Below are 25963 nucleotides of genomic sequence, written 5' to 3' on the forward strand. Positions count from 1 at the left end.
GTCAATTCGTTTAATATTGAAACGTTGCACACATTTATTGATAGTAAAATTAAAAACTCCAACCTTAAATCTCTGCGTGCGAAGTTTTCTATCACGTTTATTTCTTCAGAACTACATATTTAGTGTAACTGTGTTTTTCATTCTTTATCATTATGCCTTCTCAAGTTATTTTTTATGCAAACGAATATCAATATTAGTCGATATAAAGGCAAAAAATTGTTTGGAATACAAATACATGTATTAATATCTAGTTGACGAAATTGTTACTTCCTGTAATAAATTGTTAGACGGTAGAATAAAAGTTTATATCTATTAATTGGTGGTAGGGTCAGTGCAAGCCCATGTGAGTAGGTACCACCCACTCACCTGATATTACCCACACAAGGAGTATAACATCTTAGTTCCCAAGGTTGCTGCAAGGATGGTAAATATTTCTTATTATAATGTCAATATCTATGGGCAGTAATGACCAATTACCATCAGGTGGCCCATTGGCTGGCCTGCCTACCTTTATTAAATAAATAAATAAAAAACCCGCGGGAGGTGCTAAGCAATAAATAAAGTGAAATTCATTCCTACAAAAAGAGCAAAACTGTTTACTCAAAACTGCGTAGAAAAGCGAGCGAAAAGAAAACCGTATTAGCGACCGAGTGCGAAATATAAAAGTTGTCAACTCACAAAACTGGGCTTCAACATGCAACGCTGGTCAAATTTGAACCTTAATACCCGGATATAAGGATGTTGTTTTGCAATTTCTATTTACTAAGTGAGAGTGTATGATATACTTACGTTTAATGACAATGTGTGTTCGTTTATTATCAATATAACGTTAAATTTAATAAACGTTCGTATAAGTAAAAGTTTAGTTCTAATTATACTTATAAACGAGCTGTATGTAGTACGCGACTCATTTCACTGGGACACAGGCAGTGCGTAGATACCTTGATAGTCCTTATATATTTCGGAATAAATAGTCCACAAACATAACATAATTTAATATAATTACAAGGTAGAGAATTCAATAACATTATATTTTGAATTGTGATCACCTCTGTATAATAAGTACATATATACTTCTCTTGTATGAATATCGCCAATTGGAATTTTATACGTTACAAATATATTTAAATCTGTATCTCAATTGATCAATCATACTTAAATTGTTTTTGATGATATTTATAATTCTAAGGAGTTTTCCAGTGTGTAATCCAAATTATTTTCGTAAACAATTCTTTGAATTAAAAATTGCTTTAAAAATTATAATTGTACTTTTCAAAATTTCCATAATGAAAACATTTGGCATTTTATTTTAAGGTACAAAACTCTCGAGGCGGGAGCAATGCCGGAAAATAATATAAGGTCAGAACTCTATTATTATATATGTATATTATATTATATACGATAACACTCCGGCGTCACCTCACACTTATATTATTTATTCATTTGTTTCTGTTATTAAACATAGACTACAAACAACCGGAACGAATAGAAACTTTATATAATCACGCATTAGTTACCGCTTCATCAGCTATCTTCTGTAGGTGAGCCAGTATAATAAGCCAGAAGAGACATGACATCTAAGAACCCGTTTTTGACGGTACATTGATAGGATTGTTGGACAAGTGATTTATATTTCTTAGGGTTTATGGACGAAGGTTACTCAGAATCAAAGCCCAAGTTTACCCCCCTCAGACCCCGCTAAAGAACAATACTTAGTACCGTTTCCATTTGAAAAATGAGTAAGCCAGCGTAATAACAGGTACAAGGTACATAACATCTTATCTTAGTTCCAGTGGTTGGCGGTACATTGACGGTGTAAGGAATGTTTATTATTCCAGACGCCAATTTATTTAGAGGACAGTGATTGCTACCATCGACGCTCGTTTTATTACATTTGTTGATACAAAATAGATATCTTACATCTTTACATGAACAATAATATAACAATAAAATGAAAATACATATCAGGTATATAATCATTACAGAACAATAGACCTGTAGTTTTTTAAAGTCAATCATAGCAGTGTCATACGTACATAAGCTTACAAAATTAGACATGTATACCAACTTTAAACAAATATGTATGTCTGTTTGTAAATTTCTATATGTAATATGACCCGTCCATATTAACTCAAGATCGGAGGGGTCAATAAACCATCCTTTTATTTTTTAATACGATTAAATAATTACTTCCAACTAACTGCAATGTATAAGTGGAAATTATTACGCGTCTAATATCAATAGTTCATCATAATATTTAAAAGCGCGTTACCATTTTGACGGTAAAACCTCTATGTTATCTCATTTCTCATTCCTCGGAGGATTCCCAAGGTCAAGCCAGGGGTCGACAACCCGTCCCGTTAGTTCCCGGGCTATCCCGTAAAAAAGGACAATGACCGCTCACGGAGCCGCTTTTTTGAGCATTGTGCATTTGGTAATGATTTTTTGTGGGAATACTTTGTTATTTTTTAGATTTCGGTTTTTTAATGTTGTAATTGATTTTGAAACATTTCGACTTGTTATTACTGACTTTAACTTGACTTCGCATGGCACAGTATTATTATGTGAATTTTATAACACATAGGCAATACACATTAATACACGATAAACATTTTATTATTAACTTAAAAATAAATAAATAATATATAACAACATATTATACTACAGTAGAATCCGGTTATAATGACTCCGCTTATATTGGCCAACCGTTTATTGTGACGTACTTACACTATGAAGTTTGGTTCTCATATAAAATTCTTTGTAAAAAAGTCGGATATAATGACTTCCCTTAAAGTGACAGTTCGCTTATTATGACACATTTTTAATAAATTGTGTCCGATTAGAATGACGGACATGATTCTGTACACCTTCGGTAATGTTCCCGGCGACGTTCGGCACCTGGCTCTATGTTTTTAATCTGAGTAAGTTATTGTCACTCAAAGGTCGTCTGCAGATTTGTTCATAGCAATATTGAAAATATTAATTTGACCATGGCTATGTCTTCTATACACAATAGTATTAGACTGTTATTACAAAAAAAAATTAAAAAACAAAAGCAGACAAAAATTACAGATTACTTACAGAATATAGTACATACATACATGTTTCGTATGTACTTATTATGTGCAAAATATATATATTTATATATTTTTATTTTTTTTCACAAAACGCTTTGTATGACGTCCGGTTATTATGACGTTTTTGTCAATTCCCTTCGATGTCGTTATAAACGGATTCCACTGTATTTTTATTATGCACGTTTAACTCGAGTTCGTACTATGATACATAACATAAGATTACAACAGAACAGCGCTACTGATGTATTGCTTAATAAAATGCAATGTTTCCAAAAGAAAAGAAACTAATATAACTTAACGCACGATATATTCGTCTTTGACATATTTAATTGTTTTACTATCATTTACAAACGTTCCGGTAACAATAAATAATGTTTATTTTATGTAAATGAGGTCCCAAGGACGTTGTGTGAGAATGTGCCGAGCTTATTTGCATTTTGATGCACGTTCATGCATGCAGGGGTTTCAATCAGAGAGCGAAGCGTCATGCTAAAAAATATAACGTATGAATTTTAAAATATTATATTTAATTGAGAACAAATTATAAGAGTAATGTCTTCTGAATATCGTATTCATTTTAAAGTTTTATTAAAGATACGTTAAAAAACACTTTATGATTAATGGTATGTTTTGTAGTCCTGCATCGGCCTATATATAAAGCCTTACGAGACTTATCATTAACTCATTTCTTTAATACACTCAATACGATTTCATTGAATTTACTATAAATTTTTAACGTTGAATTAAATATGATTATTAATATTACGGTAAGCTTGCATAGTATTGTGACAAGTAGGTACTGCAACATTTCGTCAGCAGGATTTGTTCGATCATTGCAATCTTATAAATATATATAGTCTCTAAATTTTGTTATTATGGATTGAAATATTAAGCTGTTGAATTCATATTTCTTTATTCAATGTATAAGCTTAAAAATTTACTTAGTGATAGTCACAGCAATAAACTACCATTTGTACACTGAGAGAAACCGGAGATAGAATTTTAGCGGGTTTTTATCAAGTATTATAATTAAGTATCTTCAATAGAAAGAGAGCCGAACAAAATCATTAATAATTCATTTTTTAATAAATAACACTAAAAACTCTTTGCAATATCTAAAGTAATTTTTATTTACTTTATATAAGGTTTTTTTAATACAATAAAAAATACGCGACAAGTACACATTATATTTTAATTTATACATACGTGTTCAAATATTGCAAATGCGAGTTAAGAATCATTTATTGTGTATTATAAAATAACGTTTGAATGAAACATTACATTTAGTTTTCGGAACTCACTCCAGATCTTACGTACTTATGACTGCGCGATCACGTCTCCCCAAACCCGTTGATAACGGTACGGCGATTGTTTGCTTTGAACAATTACAAGGATCACAGAAGCCGAGACCTTTTGTTCTTCAATTACTTCAGTCGGCTTTATGCAAATTATCTTTAAGAGTTATAAAAGTGATGTTTTCTGTATTAAAACGCCGACTCCTTTGTCACGTAGAATTTTAAGGTAGTCTGAGATAAACGTGTAAATAGTTTACTTTTATATAAATGAAACAAAACAGTTTTGTTTGTATTGAAATATTTATTTTAGTGTACGATAAACGTGATTTGAATTTATTAAATGATTACTTCGAAGTAACTTAATTTACTTATTAATGTTAAATGAAGGACAAAACCTAACTAACTATAATTCAATTTAGAAGAAATAAGCCTTGCGTATTTTGAAAATTGATGAGGAGATTTTTAAAAATAACTCGCAAATAAATTTCATATTTTGCAATAAAGATAATATCCTATATATTGTCCAAAATTATAAGCTGTAGCACAAGCCGAGTTCATGAATAATCCGTCCATTAAATTTCACGTGATGCGTGTACAAAATAAACTTTAAAGGTTATTTTAAAAACTGTGTTTGCAACGGTCGTGTCACACTTAGTGAATAATCGAATATTATTTTTTAAACGTATAAATATCGATGCTTAGCGCCTGTGGGATTCTTCGAACTATTAGGAATCCATTTTTGGTTGATACTCCATTAAATAAAGTATAGCAATAGCTTTTACACGTCCTCCAACCTGATCCCCACTTGTGACCTTATCCTTTTGAGAAGGTTTTTGGCTTATTTAATCATGCTGCAACAATTTGTCAAAAATCATTTTAAAATTGTAAACTTACGGTAATAACTGAACCTAAATTATATATACTGCAATAAACACTGTATATTATTTTAGGCTCATAACGGCACAAGTAGTTATGCCGACTTTATTAGGCAATTAGGATCATAGATACCGCCTTTTTGTCGTGGACTGTTTTTGCAAACCATATCAACCTTACAGCCTTTACCATTAAGGTGAAATTCCTTTGATTTATATTGAATTTTTACAGTTTTGGTTCGAAATGTATTGTTTTGTTTTTAGAATTAGTTTTCGGGTAATGTTAAATGATAGATCTTCCATTTAGTGTCAAGTTACTGTGCGGTCACGTTGTGCGCGCGTGGAAAGATGGAATTTTGTTTTTCATTTTGTGCTCTTATATTTTGATTTTGTGATGAATTGGATTGGGACGAGGTACTGTATTTTTTAATTTTATTTAAGCTAAGTTATATGTTTTATAATATTTCATATGTTTTTTGATGTAATTAACTTCAATAATAATAATCGATTTTACGGTTATGCGCACACAGGCAGATAGACAAACAATATTAATTACTCCGTGTTTGGCTGTTACCGCCAACTTATGTGTGTGCAACTTTAGTTTTTTCAAGCATTGTGATTATCAGCGAATCATTTATAGGTATATTATATTTACAGTATATTTTGTTGACTAGAAAATTGAAACAGCTTTGTGGATGTCAAATAAATATAATGTTGATACATGACCGATTTCAGTCATATTATCAATGAATACTAGCTCACTCCGCGCTTATTAAATTATTATGTGCGCAAACACAAGTGCACTCTCGATTCACTTTCAATGCTTCACGTGCTACGGCGCGAGTGTGTAAACACTACCAGGTTCTAAATTTCTGCTTCAAATGCCGGTGACATTTAACTATAAGTTTATAAATGTAACAAATAAAAAACAATATATATATATATATATCTTTTTATCTCTGAATACTCGTGACGTTTCGATGTTCCATTAAAAGCTAGGTATTAAATGTATAAACATTAGAATTAGAAAAAACTTGTTCCAACTTTTAATCAACAGTTATACAAATATTAAGATGTTTAAATAAAATATTTACTTAACATCGATTTAAGTATAATTTATGTTATTCGTTACGTTAAAGTACTTTGAATTATTACTATAAGATATTAATATAGTAAATAATTAATACATTGCTGAGGAAAGTCTTGAAGTATGTGCTGGGTGTGCAAGTGATATCATTTATGATTAAAGCTGTTTATTAGTAATAATATCGCGTGGAATGTATAAATTCTCCAAATATCATTTGATAAAAATAAAATTATTTTAAAATAACATTTAATTTCATATTTTCTTTTATATATTTATATATTATAGCTTGCTATATTTTTGATCACCAGTACTAAGTATGCCACATTTGATTTCAATCGTTTTTTGTAATATTAAATTGCAATATTTACACATACTAGCGTTAAAATAGTTATATTTATATAAAATCTCGTTACAATAAATTTATTCCATTTATGTATGTAAAAGTTATTTTTAGCCTGTAATTGTTCATAAAAGTCAGTATACGCCTGATAGCTTGTATAATTCTATGTGAAATAAAGCCCTTGAAAAGCTTGATACTTGCCGACGGACATAGGCTTCTTATCAAGATCAAACAAGTAGTACGAATTAAACACAAATAAATCTTGAGAAATAGTAGACCGGAAATATGCTGAATGGTTATTTTAGTTAATAAATAATAATATAAGGTAGTACTGATATTATAAATTTCTCTTACATAAACTATAACAAGAATCCGATGTTCTATTAACACTGCGTTGTGTTATTCGCTAACGGATTTAAATATTTTCATTCATCTGTTCTCCTTTAAGAAACCGCTAATTCAATTTGAATATCTTTATTTAATTATATACGTCATAAAGTTACTGAAAAAATAATAAATATTTAAATCTTATGTCTTGTGTGGTCTGTACTCATCGACAAGGCTTCAAGACACGTGACCCAATGACCAATATGCCAGCGCCAACCCCACCAACGAATTCTTAAAAAATCCTATCACGAATTTAATTTTTGGGCCAACCCACACTCGCGCCCGCATCGAAAATTTGTCGCCTGACGAGCGAGATAGCAAATAAAACGTACGCGACGCAAACGAGAGTGAAAGAGAGGGGTGAACGGAACAGGGCCAGCTAACGGTACCCGCACGGAAGTGTGTCAGTGGCGTAAAGTTAGCTCCTAAACGGTAGGTCGTAAGTGCGTCTATTAATTTGCAATCTTGGTTGTAAGCAGTAAGATTGAAAGTCGCTTGAGTGCGATCAAGTTTTCGATTTTCACGGCGCTGATTCACTACAATGGCGGCTGATGTCTACAGAACTAAGCTAACCTACCTCAAGGCTAGGGAGATGTTACAGATTGGACTACGTACTTAAGATATAAATTACCGTTTAACTTTTAATAACTAACCTAATGATGTTTTTCATTTTTATCAAAACATTTGACAGCAACTGAATAAAACGTTTCTCAATGTAGCGACATTGATATCTTTGTTTCAATTTCAAAATATAATCTATACTATAAGATTTACGAAAATATTTTAAATGAAGTTATCATAAGTTGTACTGTACAAAATATACCAGAATGTACTGTTAAGAAATTACGAGGCATTTTCACCTCTATTGCTTATATACACTGAAATAATGATATTATATTATCAATAACAGCTTAATAATTGTTTTAAAACAATTTAATTAAACCGTAAATATAAAATTTAGTACCAAGATGCGACATTTCCAGATTTACCAATAAAAGAGTTCAACGAGAGCTTAAGACATCATTCGAAGTATTTTAAACGGTTGCACGGTTATGACACAAAAATAAAAATATTATTACTGTTTTGAAATCAAATAAGGAACTCGCATCATTTCGTAAAATCTACTTATTCGGTCATGTGTCATAGGTTAACAGCTGTCTTCGCAGTTTTTTTTTTTATTTATTAAGAACTGATAGATGCGAACTAAAACATATAAATATTATTAACAAGTCAGCTTGAGCTATGCAGGTGATATATATATATATATATTTTTAACATAAAAAAACCTGCAAAAATACGTTCTTACTTATACAGCGATTACTTAGACTATATATTCATTGATTATAACTCTAATGAACCACTTATATTTAAAATTATAATGTTAATGTTTGAAGTAACGTTTGCTTTCTGTAAATCGAACAGATGTGTTATAGGAGTTTGTCGACATACTCAAATAGAAAGTATTTTGGTCCTTAACTTAGACCTATCTTGAAGAGCAGATCACTTTTTGCATGTAAAGTTAATATATACTACAAATATTTAAAACGGGATATTTACCATGTTTTTTATTTTTATTTGGTGGAGCTCGATATTTCGACATTATCCACGAATGTCTTATTCACGAGACTGTTAATAAAAATCCCGTACTTGTTTGATACTGAATTATCCCGTTCATAAAAAAAAGTTAATATTGTTACATTTCCAAGCATCATAAAACGTCACTGATAGAATCTCGACCCCTTTTATAAAATAGAGCAACTTTCGTATAAGTACATTATAATTACATTTCATTTTTTTTCCTACAGACACATCGATAATCGAATTAGACGTCAGTTTAAATGAAATCTCACTCGGTGAGCAGTGAGTTGCAAAATATTTGACTTAATCATTTAAGAGCTGAGCTAATATATCGATTTATTATAATCGAATTGCGTATTTTTCACAATTATGTGCATTTTTACAAGAACAACCTAAATTCACTTCCGCTGTCAATTCATTGTAATAAAATTCAGCGGTAAATCTTTAATAATCGTTTCGGCGCGCGGCTTCGCCCACCTGAGAAGGCATGGCCTTTTGCAGGTGTAACCAATGCGTTATTCCAGGGTATAATCTATTTCTGTAACAGATTTCATGAAACCCATCCGTACAAATTCACGTTTATAGTATTAGTAATATATTATATTCGAATCTGGGTAGCCTGCTTAAAGATCAATTCTTTGAAATCATCGTATTCTCACTATAGAAGTATTTGCTTTCTATTTATATTTTAAATCAATTTTTCTTGAGTTTCAACAAGACCGACGAGAAAGTAATCTACTTTAACTTAGTGAAAAACTTCGTATTAACGTTAATTCTGTTCATGCGTTTAACGCTAATATTTACAAATCGGATACATACATTATGCTCTCTGTGTCTGCTGTTGTCAGTTAAAAAAACTAGGTTAAGTGATCTAGTCTTTCAGTCTAGGTGTGCTGTCGCCTAGCGCCTAGCACTTTCACTGGCGAGGCCCATCAGAGCGGATAATGTGATCAAGACTTTCCCGCGAATTCGGATCATCATTGATTACTATAGACGTCGGATGAAATACGCGTTTACCCGATCGTATCAAGACGAGCAAACACGGTCGCGGTTTCGCACGCGAACATTTAAAAATATAACGGATGGGTTGATTTAACGAAATTGATGATTTTCGCGCGATAAATTTGTACGTTTTATGCGAGTTATGTATGTGTTATCACAAAATCGTAAATCTCTATGTTTATTTGTGTTGGTGTGTTTATAAGAATGATTTATACAATGGGACGGATATGAACTTTGGATTGTGATTGGAACTGAGATATATTTAAAAATTGAATAAACTCAGCGCTTCGTTTTAAGTTTACGAAAAACTTGTTTATATTTGAATTTGTTAAATATCTCTTACTTGAGTCTTTATATCAAACTTGTCAATTTCTTGTCATAAATACCTCGTCAATAAATTTAAATTTCTGTTTACGTATTTATTCAGTAAGTCAATCCAATCAATTATAACACTTATTAATAAAATAATTGATACTTAAATCATTTATTGAATTGATTTTGAAATAAGTTTTATTCTTTTATATCCGTTACGATTTCAAAATAATGCATTTGTTTATTAAATCGAACGGTAGCTGAAACGCACATTGTCTTTATCGGCGGTCGTATCTATTTTATCGTGTATAAATATTTCAAAAGCGTTGTATTTTAATAAACTAGACTCAGTAGTAGTATCATTTTCGAAGCTGAATCTCTGGACTAATGTGATACTTAATTCTATCATAAGTTGAACAGTACATAAGAAGAGGCATATATTAGTAATTGTCTCGACAAAAGTATTGTAAATGCATATAAAAATGTGCAAACCATTTTAATTTCAAAAATGTATCGATAAATTGTTTACAATATATCAAGGTAAGAGCTCGAAATATAATAGAAATACACACGCGCCATCAGTGTGTATTTCAATTGTAAATTTTATTTTATTTATTCTAGGTTTATATCACATAGAGATCATTCGAAACGATTCATTAACTAAATTATAATTATTATTAAAAATTAAATGTTCACATTTTCACTGCGGTCACGTTTGGAACGCAATCGATTCTATTTGATTTTTTTTCTAATTACGCCACTCGCTACGGGCCAACGACCCGCGCAATCGCCTTTATGAACTGAACGATTTACGAAAAACACCCCAAGGCCGATTCGGAAGCCGAGACAAATCTTTATTATAAGCGAACTTATTTTTTACACAGATTGCAAATTATTGCGTGCCGCCATTTATGTTGCGACAGTGTGCGTGTTACAACTACACATAATAAACTGGACTAGGCAACGTCGATTACAATGAAAGGTCTACGTTTATTTGACAATAGAGTTTTTATATCCAAAATGAACCATGATTACTTGAAATGATTCTATATACTTTTAAGATTAATTATTTAATATCGTAACGTATATATAATATTAGCGAAATAATATTGCTCGGTGTGTTATGTAATGATTTGTCCATTGTATACGTATAAGTATAAAACGTACAATGCCTAACGTCATGGTTCTTAATAGTTTTGAAAGATTGGGTAATCTACATTTTAAAAAAAGCCATGTCTAAATGTTGGTATAAACTAACTATACACTATAATATATGATACATGTTTAAAAAGACTACATTGGTTTAATCAAAATCAAACAATAATTATTTATATATAAATAATATAGGCAGACAGGCAAATGGGCGCCCGATGTTAGGTGTACCGGCCGAGGTCAATGTCTATTGACGCTGTAAGATGTATAGTATTCATTCCTTCCATCGTCAATGCGACATCCACCTTGTCACCTAAGATGTTATGTCCCTTATGCATGTAGTTACTCTAACAAACTCACCCTTAAAACCAAAACACAAAACACTAAGCCTTTCTTGATAATGGTATTGCTATTTGGCGGTAGAACATCTGATGATCGGGTACCAAACCAGACGGGCCTGCACGATGTAACAAGTTCATATATAAATCTCATCCTCTCTTATTCCATCATAATGCACCAACCAGACCTTCTGGATACAAATGTGGCGGATTTTCATGAAGGTTTCCTAATTTAGGAGTTGTTTTAGATTTGTCGTGTTGTGCTTAAGATTCACATTTGAACACTGGCCTTTATCGGTTTTTCTGTAAAACAATAATCTCAAATAACAATCATAAGTACAAATATTTATAAAGAAATACCCAAATCAAACATTTTGTTACTTGATTATATCTCACTACTGCTTACTAAATTATTTACGTATTTCAAACACTGAAATTTGCGTATTAATATAATCTATTTTCGTTACTGTTTAGCTGTTACAAAGAACACGGTCAGCTAACTCGAATAACTCGGTTAATTGTGCATGCTTAGATATACTCGCAAAGTGGATCGCCGACTGCATCGCGCATACGGCTATCCGTCTGCTCATCGCCAGCAATCTGCTTAATTAACTATACAAATAATATTTATTTAATAACATTAAATACTCGGGCGACTGTGCTTCGGTTCTGCTCTCGGCTCATAAAGCAAAATCTAATTGTACCGTTTGAAACGCAGGCAGTTTATTATAAATATTTAATCCAGATATAAGATAGAAATAAGTAGTACGAATTCCATGCGAATGAAGCGATACCTCACACATCGTGAAAATAACTAGAGATACAAACTAATATATTTCTTTATATTCTGAGACTATTGGCGTGCTCGGCGATTATCTATCGATCGGTATCGTTTCGTCTGTTATTCCAATCCGCTTGACAATGATTATGATTGACAAAATATGAATTACAAAATGACTATTTTGCAAGGAAATAACGTAAATCAGTCTCTTAGTATGCGAATGAAATAAAACTAGTAAGCAGTCACTATCGTAGCAACACCGATAGCTAGTGAAGCGGAGCGGCGCGCGCGCCGGCAAAATGGAAACGATTATTTAGCGCCAATATCTTGATTTCGTATTCGACTAACCTACATATAAATTACAACATTAATAATATACGTGTTTTCCTTTACAGACAGCGCGGCAGGGTGGCGGCGTCCAAGTATGGCGGTGGCGGGGTATCCCTTGGCTCTGGCGTCGCGGTGAGGCGCGGCATGAAGTGTACGGGCGTGGCGGGCGGCGGGCCCGGTGGCGACGAGCTACTGCTGGGCGCCTGTTGGCTCGATCCGAAGCTGGACAACTCTTCTCCGCCCTGCCACGAGCTTCTTGATTCACTTCTCGCTCCGCCTCCGCTCGCAGAGCTTAAGCCTCTCCCTCCCTTCACTGGGTACACCGGTCATCTGTCCATCAACGGCATCTCAGGCCACCATTTCCATGCCATCGCACAACGTCTTCCAGAGGAGAATAACAACTACCCCACGCAAAGCGGTTACGGTGCAGACCACGATGTCGTCTCATCCTCGACATGCGCAGCTGAATCTGAGCCTCCAGATTTAGAAGACGTAAAACCGTTCCCTCTTGATGTGCCCGATACAAAACCCTTTCCTGAATCATCCGTGCCGAGCGTCGCCGATTCTTGTGCGAAGTCTTGTTCACCGCCCACAAAAATATTCGACGATAACACCAAACAGGATATGTATGACATAAGCTCTATAGAAGATATTGCGGCGATCATCGGATCTGCGATCGCCGATACGACGGTTCCGTCACAACCGGAGGACCCAGAGAGAAATGATTCTAGAGACAGCTGGATGGATATCGACGCATGGATAGCTGGCGCTTACAGTCAACATGGAGATAAAATAGTACCGCAAGATTTGTCCGAGTTCGGCCTTCCAGGTTCCCCACCACCATCTCAATCCAGTCACCAGTCTAGTTTAGATTATCCATGCAAATCTAGCCAAGATTTTACTAAAACCCAGGAGTTTATTCAAAAGAACTTGGGACAAGCGGGTTCAACGCTACAGTCACTTTTATCACATAGCTACATGCCGTTGCTCCAAAATAGATTACAAAATGGCCCCCCTGTTAAACAAGAAGCACCTAGCTCGACTAGTTATGGTATGGACGTGATATCGACATCATCACCTCCCGGCAACGCCGTCTCGACTACTGATGGAGTCGGTGGTCTTCTCAACGGTCGTTACGCACCCCATTACGCTCTCGGCCTAAAACCAGATGGCCTTTGCAGTCCAGATAGACTATTAGGCTATCCCCACGCCCACACGACGACGGTTACTCCATCAAATAAGAGCAAGCGAAGTCGAGCGAAGGCAAAACAAGCGAGTAACGGAGGCAGTCTTCACGGAAGTTCACTAGCATTTGCATCTGCTACATCGGCCGAGTTGAGTGGGCTACTTGGCAAAGAGAAACCAGTTCATCGCTGCGGAATCTGTAATAGGGGGTTCCTGAACAAATCCAATATTAAGGTACATCTTCGTACGCACACGGGAGAAAAACCATTCAGATGCGACGTGTGCGCGAAAGCCTTTCGTCAGAAAGCGCATCTGATAAAGCACCAACAAATTCACAAGCGAATCGGGCGGGACTAGGAGACAGGCGGCTCCTACATCGCTAGCTCAAAATGAAGCATTTCTATAGCTCGTAGTTGTGTGCGTGAGTGTTGTGTGGACGGACATATCTGTGTGTAGGTGCCTCTCTAGAATCTCATGTTAGGTTATTTGTATATGATTTCTATTATATCGGCATCATTGTCTTTTAACTTAGTTAAGAACGATGTTCACGTATTATAACCCTGTAGATTAACACTCCTCCTAAGGACAAGTGCAATGTTAACTAGTTTTAAGTTCTTCAAATTTATTTTGATGTAGATAATATTGTTTATAATATCGTTACGTAGCGAAGGTTTATTCGACGACTTGTAATCTTCATTTCAGTAGCAGTAAGTCTTCGACGGCGATTTCTTTCGCTCGTTCGTTTATTGTACGTTTAAAAATCATTATCTCGCACATGACAGATAATAGTCGATTTTCCACGGAACGCGAGCACAGTAACGTGTACTTGCGACTCGCGACTTTCCCCATTATTAATAATTGTCTTCGTTTGTGTGAATACTTACTCCGATTACCTATTTATAGTCAAACTAATGATTAGCTTTATAATATATAATTTTAGGTACTTCGTATAATGAAGAGACAAAGCAATTGAGGCTATTTTAACAGCGATACTTATATTGCCCACATTTTAATGTTATGATATTTTTATTGAACAAAAGCTGTTTAACTTTACTAACGCGAAAACCCCAAATCTTATTTTAACACGTCACAAACATAACATTATTAATTAAATGCTAACACTTATTATTACTCGGAAGTAACGCAATGCTTAAGCGGATAGGTCAGTACGTCATAATAATTGTACGAAGGTGCAAACCAAATAAAAAACTCATTTTAGTCGTTGTCTGTCTTTCTTTGAAACCGGTTTCAATGTAATGATTAATAGTAAAGTATCTTAAGGATAAGTCTAAAAGACAAAATTAAGAGCGAAGGCTAAGTTACAATAACGTCAATTCAAATCCCATGTAATTGTAAATTATTTAAAAAAAAAAAAACATTAATATCGGCTTCTTCCAATATTATTATATTAACATAATTTCATTTTCCTAACTAATCGTAATTGCATGCTGAATTCTAATAATTCATTATATTTAACAAACCACAATGACACATCATCTATTAAAATTCCGACAAAATCCCGAAATCGTGAAAAAACGCCAAGAATCCTTCGCGGTGCGCAGGCGCACGCGAGCGGAACTCGACGCGTCCGGGAAGCGGATGGAGAAAAACTCAACCCGATGTTCTAATAACAGCGATCCGTTGTTGCGTAATATTTACTATGAAGGGCTCATGTAATATGAATTACTGAATAACGTAATATTCTAGGCGTCAATAAATTTCTCGCGACATTCACAGGTGGCGCTGAACAATTCTCGTTCAGTTTTCCTTTTATTTAGTAACGTCTTTAATTACTAGTTTTGATTTATTCACTAGTTACTTTATATCCTTAGAAATTTCTAAGGATATTTCCGACGTATAAATAAATATATTCTTAAATAATGAAATAAGATTTTTATATTATTTTATTTATGCCGGTTCAATAAACATAAAAAAAATAGAACTATTAAGTATATATATAATACTTAAGAACGACAATTAAAAGAATATCGACACTAATAAATCAAAGGCTTCCATAATACGTTATACACTTGACAAATATCCATGACATGCAAGGCTTATATATTTATAACCTTTCAAACATTCCATCATATACATTTCATACGTATAATTAATTATTTTAAACATTGCGAGCGTCTGCAAATGAAGCGTAGGGCGTTATAGGGCGAAAGCCTTAAGGCCCTGAATAGGCGATTAAGCCGTGCTACTCACTGTGGGCTAAACGCGCGGTTGTGAAACGCTTATCAAAATACAGTGCGTAAATAATACAGTGAGAAGGTGATCTATAAATTTAATATAATTGTTTAAAATTTTTAAATTAATTTGATTTATTTCAATTTATTATCATTAGATTTTCGTGTTTCACACGCAGCGTTTCCTACAGCGTTTGTAGACTTAATAAAGTACCTTTTTTAGAAATAAGCAACGTAGTTTCTAAGTATTTATTTGTAACTATAATTTTTGTAATTTTATTGTAAATCCTTCTGTCCATTCTAGCGTATCTAAGAAAATCGGTGTACTATCAAATAAGTAACGTGTGCCTTCATACCGTCTTGATAACATTTACTGCAATCTATTTAAATTATACAATATTACATAAGACATTTATTTGATAGTGGATTGATTAACTTTAACGATAATCGCGTATTTCATAAGGAAAAATGTTATATTTTCGAGAGGTTTTTTTCATTATAAGTAAATTGTAAATTAATGTAAAATAAATGGAGATTTTTTTGTTAATGATAAACTGCCTGTCATTTCACCAAACCTTCGAACACTTTTACAATCAATATCTAATGAGCTCGTATCAAATATCTCACTAAAAGTCTAAGAAGTGTGTCACACGAGACATCAGATCAAACAAAGGTGCGAACGACGAAGAGAAAGATTCACGGTTCACACAGTCGGCGATTCCCGGGCGTCTCGGAAGAAAGTCGGATGTGAAAATAGCCATAATGTACACACAACGAATTGCCTTTTCGCGACAGGTGCAGGGCACACAGAGAAAACGAGCGCACACAAGCTCATATATAAACGAGACCTTGCACGCACGCGTAGATAGAGATAGAATAAAAAATACAAATCAATTAATATTTTTTTTTAACATCAATTTTGTTTAAAAAAAGAACTTTGAATTGAATATGTGACTTTTATACCAACACTAAAAAAATATAATCGTTTTCCGATATTGTTTCGTATTTACTATATAAAAAAAAATTAATGAGAGACAGCTATTTTACGTTCAATGATTATGAAAACTTAGACACAATATTTCTTAATGATTTTTATGGCCAATTGACTCAGTACTGCTAATCGATTTATATAATTTAATTGTAAAGAGATAGAATTAAATGAACTGGTCTAGCTATTTTTTTTCTATTAGTGTAAAAATGACCACTATAATTATACAATTAAGGTTATCAAGTATTTGAAGTTACGTAAGTTTTCTAGTATTGCTTTCTTCTTGATTAATTTCAACCAACTACGCAGGAACTATAATAAAGCATAAGTTTATTGCATCTGTGGGGAGTATTTGTACTCGTACTTGCTGTTTCATAACTATATTCCGATGGGCAATGAGATGACCGGAGATCAACAACACCAACTGCTTACATCTGATGCACAACACAACACTACTAATTTCCTGACTCCAGGCTGTGAGCCAATATGGTCTATTTGATGGTTGTAAAAATCTAACCTCAATTTTACAAAACGAGGTAGTAATTAACATACAAATTTAACAAAAAATAGTTTTAATTGGATAAGACTCATTTTCCAGTTGAAAAGAATATAATTACTTACTCTTTTAACGTCACCGTTAATATAAAACTTGAATGCTATATCGTAACGGTATTAATTGTTGAAGAGTTAATAAAAATATTATAAATGTGAAAGTGAATCTTTTTGTGTGTCCTGATTTTTCGTCTCAATTTCAAGTCAAGAAATTTGACGGACGAATAGTTCGATACTTAAAGTATAGTTAACTTAACTCTAAATTAATAGTAAAAATAGACAATGATATATACCTAAATAACTTTTAATTAATGACAATCAAAAATACATCAATGTAAATTTATAGGTAAAAATAAATATAAAAGATCTGACAAATCATCGTTTAACTGTTTATGCTGACGCTACCTGCCGGCGAGATTCTTTCTCCAACCCACTTACTGTGATTTCACCGAGCGACGCATGCGCGGAGTAAGCACGTATGCTACGAACTTATACCTTTTCATAGCACCATGTATATTAAGACTCGTACTTTTTCAGTACAACTATAAAATAATTATTAAATATTTAATTCATTATTTAATTTAAGGGAAAGTGGTAATTATATTAAAATTAATAACTGAATATCAAATATTAAAAAATAAAACTATTTTTAAAAATAATTTAAAAACGTATCATCGTAACAATCAAGTAGTGTGGGCTATCAAACAAAAAAAACTAACACGTTTTAATTTTAATATAAAATATAATTTTTCATTATTTTTTTTTTCTATTTACTCATCCAATTTGATAAAACACTTAAAGTAGTCGAGTGCTAATTGAGAAATATTAAGTAGAAAAAAGGCTTAATATCGTTGGTGTGTAATGGCTTTTATTACATTTAGTATAAATATTAAAATTTGTTTATCACAGTAGTATTAAAAATGAGAGAGCTCAATTTTTTTTTGTTACTCAATCGAGTTCGATCTCGTCGTCACTAATGAAATTACTATAGAAATCACGTTAGGAGAACGATAGGAGCATATTGTGTCACGTGTTCAAATTTTGATGTCGTAGATTGGCCAACGGATAACCTGATAATAAACATCAATGCGTATAGCACTTTAAGAAATATTATCCAATCCCATATCGCCAATGAGTCGACCTTGGGAACGAAGCTACATTTCCCTACTTACCCTTCAAATCTCAACACAAAAATGTTAAGTATGGCTGTTTAACGACTGAATATATAATGTAAGGATGGAGCCCAGAGGCTCGCACAAAGCCCTCCCACCCAGTAGCACAGTGACAGTACATATTGTAGCGTGATGGATACACACGTGGTTATACGAACATCATATATGATGTTATATATATAAATAAAAATTTAAATTGAACCCTCTTGATTTATTTTCACATGAACTTACCTTTTTACTTCTAAAAGAATAATGTTATTATCTACATAATTATACTTTGCGCATTACAAAAGAGAACCTTATAGTCAATTAGCTACCAAAACATATGCTTTAATACTTATTATAAATGGAAATACCCGTTTAGATGAACAAGATTAGAGCGACCGTCAATAAACGCGAAACCCCCTGTCTAATCAACGAACCGCCCGACTTAAACTGAATAATTATTACAATTGAACTGACTTCTTCGGGGGAAATATGAATTTTATTTACTCAGCGTCACCTACCGGGGTCCAATCTAAGCTCACTCGATCAAAAACATATAAAAACATTCATCGAAATCAGTCCAAACATATAAGACGTGTTTAGATATATACACACGTACGGAAGATTTATACATATATTTATATAATATTATATAGAATTTAATACCTAAGTTCTTGTCTTAAGTTATTTGTACAACATTTGTATTAATTAAACGAAACGTTAATGGATTATTTACATAATTGTAATCACGGCAACGTACGTTGAGCTACAACCGCTAAATCTGCGTGTCTCGCGACTAACTTGCCGCTAATACAGCTGAGCACGCGTATATATAATTGTATATAAAACATTTAAATGAGATACAGACAATTACATAATGAAACGACGATATCGGCAGGTAAATAATGCAGAATTGTATTAATCAGAACAATGTTAACATATATATGACATTTATATGCTAACAACTTGGATTCGATATACTCGTATCACGTTGACACGGAAAATTCTACACGATTTAAATAAAGATGAAGGAAATAGATTTGACGTGCTTTCTGAAATATGGGAGTGTTCAATATGGAAATTTTCAAAATATAAAGCAGTTCCTGAGATTCTTAGTGAGCCCAGTCCTACAAACCAATAAACCAAAAATAGAGTCATTATACTATAATTACACAATTTTTATAGGATTATTTAATATTTCAAATTGTTTCCGTACATATCTACTTGGTGGTAGGGCTTTGTGCAAGTCTGGGTAGGTACCACCAACTCATCAGATATTCTATCGCCAAAAAACAGTACTCAGTATTGTTGTGTTCCGGTTTGAGTTGGGTGAGTGAGTGTAACTATAGGCGCAAGGAACATAATGTCTTAGTTCCCGAGGTTGGTGGCGCATTGGCGGTGTAAGGAATGGTTAATATTTCTTACAGCGCCATTATCTGTGGGCGGTGGTGATCACTTACCGTCAGTTGGCCCATATGCTCGACCGAACCTATACCATAAAAAACACAATATGGATGTTGAATTGTTATAGTATTTAAAATAAAAACAAAGTCAAATTTAATGTTCTGTAAATACCTCATTAATTTACCTAAAATACGTTTAAAAAATAATAAGGTTTTAAAGAACTATCACAGGTCAGTAGCGTTGTTTTATGATAATGACAATTTTAAATAAATAACTAATCAATATGTTTCGTTAAAGATATTTAATCATTAATGACTTATTCTATTATAACCTTTAGAACGGCAGATTTCTTTTACATTTATTTGATAATAAACAATTACATACCTTTTCAGAATTTCATAATATAATTTTGTGCGCAAACTTATTTTTAGTGTTTCATGTTCGAATGCAATAAATTGAATATTAAAATATGCAACAGTGAAACAATTGGTATATAACTAATAATTATTATTATTCTTCAATAAATGCATTTTTTTAAAACTTAAAAAGATCAAATTTCCGACGTTCGGCGCACGCGATGCGGACAGGGACCAGCTGAAGTGACTTATTTGGTAAATACAATAATACCACTTTAATATATTATAAGACAAGATAAGAAAACAAGCCTTACTTTTTTTCCTATATTTTTAAGGATGATACTAAAACATAATAAAAAAAAACCAAAATATTTGTAGTGTTTTTTTCGCCATGTTGGTTGAGTTCAAAAAGTTTTATTTTTTAAACAATTTTAAAGTATACAAATAATTAATGTAAAATTTCGTTATTGCACGCATTTCGTTATATACACAAAAGGTTAATAAATAAATACGCATAAACTTATTCGAAGTAATCTCTTACAGACGACCTTAATCATAAGTAAATAAAAGTCAGGTATATGAAAAGTGTAAATGAAAAAAGTACGTATGTAGTGCTCAAAACATATACTCGTTAATATGCATACAATGCTTTAATAAATATATTTTATTTTGTGTAATTATTTTTGTAAAAAATCCCACAAACGAGAGAAATTTAATCTCAAACTAACTGTGTGAGTATATTCATTTTGATAAACTATCATAACTATATAGTTTTATCACTACTGGCAACAATGACGGCTCAATAGAGAGAGACCTCATTCGCATCAATTAATATAATCCACGCGGTCTTTGTTAAAAACTTAAATGCTCTAAGAGTCACATTTATTATAGTTTCACATTTATACTTTTTATTCTAAGAAAACTACAATAATCTATTCGAATGTTATATGATATGTATGTAGATATATATTCTATCTATTTATATTTACTTGATGGTAGAGCTTGGTGCAAGGCCGTCTGGATGGGTACAACACACTTGAGATATTCTTAGCTACAGGCACAAGGGACATAAAGTCTTAGTCCCCATGGTTGGTTGAGCATTTGTGACGTAAGAATGGTAAAAATAAATTGAGGCACCCATATCTATGGCCAGTGATGACCACCAAACTATGATATAAAAAATATATCAGGGAGAATCACGAAATAGAAGATATATTTGTTTTATCTTAATTATTATAATTCTTCATAATTAAATAAATTTTTGAATTATTGAAATTAGATGTTTAATTACAGCATATACGACACAACTACACAGGCTGTATTTAGAATGCATACGAACCCCATCTCCCCTCTCCTCTTCACCTCTGTATCTTAAAAGCAGGTCATAAGATAACTATACGTAATATATATAGTGCTCTAATATGAGCTGTCGTGAGCCTACCAGGCGGATATAAGATCAAAAGTTAGGGAAAGGTAATAATTGCATTTAGCTAGGCAAATGTAACAAATATATTTTGTTTAGTGCTATTGAAAAATACCCGATGCCTAATAAATGCCGCTACAAAAAGTTTTGCATTCTTGTAATCATGAAAGCATGATTATGAGTTTTCATCGAGCGGTTTTCTTTCACGTAAAAAGGTAAATTTTAGTTATTTAATGAATATATCTTAAAATGTGGAAAACATTTTACAAAATATTCATTGAAATAAATAAGAAACTTGAATGAATATATATATTAAGTAGGATGAAATTTAATGACACATACCACGAAACTTCATTAACCCCGATAAATCAGCGAAATATCGGTGTCATCGACCCATATCAGAAACTGGTAATAAATGAAAGGTCAGCGCAACCTTTAGGAACAGTGAAATGCAGCCGCCTTGCCCTTCATACTTGAACCTGCGTCTCGCGACCTCTCGAGGGCTAAGGCTTAGCCTGGTGGCGACATTACGTATGAAGACAGCGGCGAGACGTCCATTCATACAAGAAATACAAATATGGTTTGAACTGTAAAAAAATAAGTTACAGTATGTACGTGTCTATTTGGTTAAGTCCTTCTTGAAGTGATTTAGAGATAATTCTACTGGTCTAATGGACGGTTCGTGGATACGTGACAAATTTCATTCACTGCATATAGATTTCTTCACGGTGATTCCCTTTGCTGTCGAGCACGAGTAAAATTATAAAATACAAATGAATTGAATAAAGATTTAGTGGTACTTCAACGGGTTTTAACTCATCGTCAGTCGAAAAGAAGTTCTTGCCACTCGGTCATCGCGGCTCTATGTATTCGCGATCACTATAAATAATAAATTGATTAAGATTATAATAATAACCAACAAGAAATATTGTATACAAAGATCAAAAAAAAGTATTCGTCGTTTTACACAAAATGAATGACCAAAGACAAGAAAACAAGAAGGTTAAGTTCCAATATTCCGATATTTCTATCCTGATACTCATTCTTCATCAAAACACAGAATTTCACAAGCTGCATTTCTATGCTACACTGGAAAAAAAATATTTAAAATAGTAGACTCACACTAGTACAAGTGAGTGTCGTGTTGTGATGATTTAGACGACACGTTCAGTCTTGCACTCGTATATTGTTTATAAAGGCGTTTACGCTATTATGTATGCACTGATGTCTCAAGGATTTTTCTTTTCACATGGTACAGGTAAGCGGACTGGCCATTAGACCACCTAATAGTAAGTGTTCACCACTGCCCATAGACATTTGTAATATAAGAAATATTATCTACTCATATACCAAACTCGGCAACTCAAATGTTATGTCCCTAGATAAACTGGCCCACTCACCCTCCTAACTGGAACACAGCATTAATAAGTATTGCTTAGCGGTAGATTACATGAAGTGTAGGTGGTAACTACCCAGACGCGCTGGCACGAAGCCCAGTCGCGAAGTAAATGTTTTAACATATAAATATTTTAGTTAAAATTGGTTTCGATATAGATTTATTATTATTCAAAGTAAAAAATATTTAAAAGAAATTCTTATAACTTGCACCGAGAAATCTTGCGTTTTAGGTTAATACCATTAATTGTTCGTGCGATCAATGTATACTGTGATGGCGAGCTCGTGGTGTGATTTCTTGATACTTGACTATACTTGAGAAAATGCAAAACATCAACATGAGATTTTCAATATTATTACCGTATAGATCTCACGTTTGGGGTCGGGTGTTTCGTTGGCCCACATTATATGACATATAACCTATACATACTGATAGATCGCTGAGATTATCAAAGGAAGTTCAATTCGAGACATTTATAATTTATACATTTGTTTATAGTTCGCTTTGTATTGTTTGAGAAAAGAGTATTGACTGATTTTCTTAAAAGCTAATTTTGATAGAATCTATATTAGCTTTACTTGGATAAGACGTGGAATTATAATTTCTTTTTTGTATGTATTAAATTGTATAATTTTGTTTGAGGCACAGGTAATTGTTTCATTAATTATTTATTACAAGGAAAATCATTAAATCTCTGTCGTGATGATTTCCTATTTTCACGATTGTTTTTGTATTATTTCTAAACACGCTTGATATTATAATAATACGCACAATAGAGTATGCACCCTTATGATGGTACACTACTAATAAGACTATGTCATCCGTCTGTCTATCACAGAGGATGTAAAAAAAGTAATGCGTATTTATTTTAAATTTTCTTGTGACTGTAGTAAGCCTTTCACGTTAAATTCAAATTTATACATTACCCTGAGTCAATACATAATTCTAATTAAATAAATCACGTCATCTTCGAAAGGGGTTTAGTTAATATATAAATAACAACAATTTTATATTTTGGAGTAAAATACATATACGCACATTAAAATTATGTTTTTTTTGTAAAAATATCAAAAACAATATGGTCTTCTATCAATCCATGATAACGTTATTTTAATTTTATTTTGTAACTTTATCAAGAGCCTTTTTGAATGTAGAATATTTATGATATTTTTCATTGTGAACTTTCCAAATCTCAAATAATTCTATGTTGGGCTCGATATTTGGTCATATATTAGTCAAACATACATACTTAGTTCTAATAGCCACGTAATGATGAAAGGAGATTTTATATTTTAATAGGAAATATTCCTGGAAAACCTGCTCTACAAAATAGTGCTGCAATCATACGCATCCTGTAAACAAGTAGAGTTTCATTACATTAAAAGTGGCTGGCTTCCTTTTTCCACAGCCTCTTTAGTATACTAAGTTTAATTTGGGATTTGATGGGATTGTGAATTTTAATGAGATGAGAATATTAAGATCTCAATTATATAAAACTTATTGAGAACCGTGAAAGCCCGGTTATAAGAGGTGAATTTTAACCTGTTATTCTGACTTCAAGCCCGTGGCGAGTGCCACTGAATTCATGTGCTTAATTTGCATTTATAATTCAGTTCGTGCTCGACGGTAAAGAAAAACATCGTGAAAAAAGCCTTTACTGACAGATTCTCATCTGCCACCATCCCGCATTGAAGTAGCTGGTGGAGTTAACTCCAAACTTTATCCTCAAAAGGAAGAGGAGGCCTTTACTAACAGTCCTTATTATCAGGCTGTTACTTCATTGAAATTACTATTTTATTCATCGCAATCAGGGCACGTTTTGAAAAAACACCGTAATCATAAATAGGCTTTTGGTAAATAGACTAACCTTGATTACCATTAAATCTCAATCCACTGCTGAATATAGGCCCTGGGTTGCCAAAACTCCCGGTTATCCTCCCACATCCAATCGGATCCCGCACCGTCTCCTAGCGTTCCTTCCACCTAGTTGGAACGCGCCCTACGTGTGTGACGAAGCTGCCATAAAAAATAGCATTTTGAATTGAAAAAAGAAATATATTAATATTGATGCTTTCATTAGTAACTTAAGGATATGTAACAAGATTATAGATACGATATCGCAATTGGCAAATAAAGATGATTACGTTATAACGATTACCAGCAAACAAGTGAATCTTGCTACCGAATCTCTAACCCATAACCTTGACCGTGCAACCTAAACGGAAGTTCCGTTTGCGCGGGCGACACGAGCGAGACGACGAGAGCGCGCGAGAGAGAGGCGACTATGGAAAGTGGGCCAGTAGCACGGATCGCGGACGCGTGTGCCACATCCGTAAACACGATAGCTCCGTGGTGGGAACTACAGGCTGTTTCGTTCGTGAACTTGACTTTAAGATAATACCGAGACTAAAGTTTGTTGATAGGTATGTTCGAAGTTGATAAATTTTCACTGTAGGTACACACTTGAAATACCTTCATCTAAGATTGTCTCATTGCTTTAATATATAATTAAAGCCATATATACTTATATCCTATTTATTTTAATTAATTAACTATTGAGTAGGCTTTTAGGTGAAACAAGACAAACAAGATATTTAAGTTTTTCATACCTTAATTTATCACCTTATAAGTACATTTTCATATTGGCATTTTATTTAACTAAACCATATAAAACATTTTATGATTTTAACCTTACTCATACAATCCTTTTTCCAATAAAATTTGTTATTTAAATACCTTTGATTTTAATGTATTAAGTT

The 25963-nt window shown here is 32.9% G+C and overlaps 1 protein-coding gene across 4 annotated transcripts in view; it reads left to right on the forward strand.

Moving 5' to 3' along the window:
* The window catches only part of Ich (ichor), a 40320-nt gene extending 25873 nt beyond the window's left edge, over positions 1-14447 (forward strand). For 3 of the 4 annotated variants that reach the window (XM_064221012.1, XM_026629320.2, XM_064221013.1), the window contains exons 3-4: positions 1315-1359; positions 12617-14447. In XM_064221012.1, coding sequence (XP_064077082.1) covers positions 1340-1359; positions 12617-14093 — 1497 coding nt within the window. In that variant the 5' untranslated portion in view covers positions 1315-1339 and the 3' untranslated portion in view covers positions 14094-14447. The remainder of the gene's footprint in view (positions 1-1314; positions 1360-12616) is intronic. The other variant, XM_064221014.1, reaches the window with a different exon arrangement.
* Positions 14448-25963: the final 11516 nt, after the last annotated feature.

This window comes from Vanessa tameamea, chromosome 5 (genome assembly GCF_037043105.1).
Source record: "Vanessa tameamea isolate UH-Manoa-2023 chromosome 5, ilVanTame1 primary haplotype, whole genome shotgun sequence".
NCBI lineage: Eukaryota > Metazoa > Arthropoda > Insecta > Lepidoptera > Nymphalidae > Vanessa > Vanessa tameamea.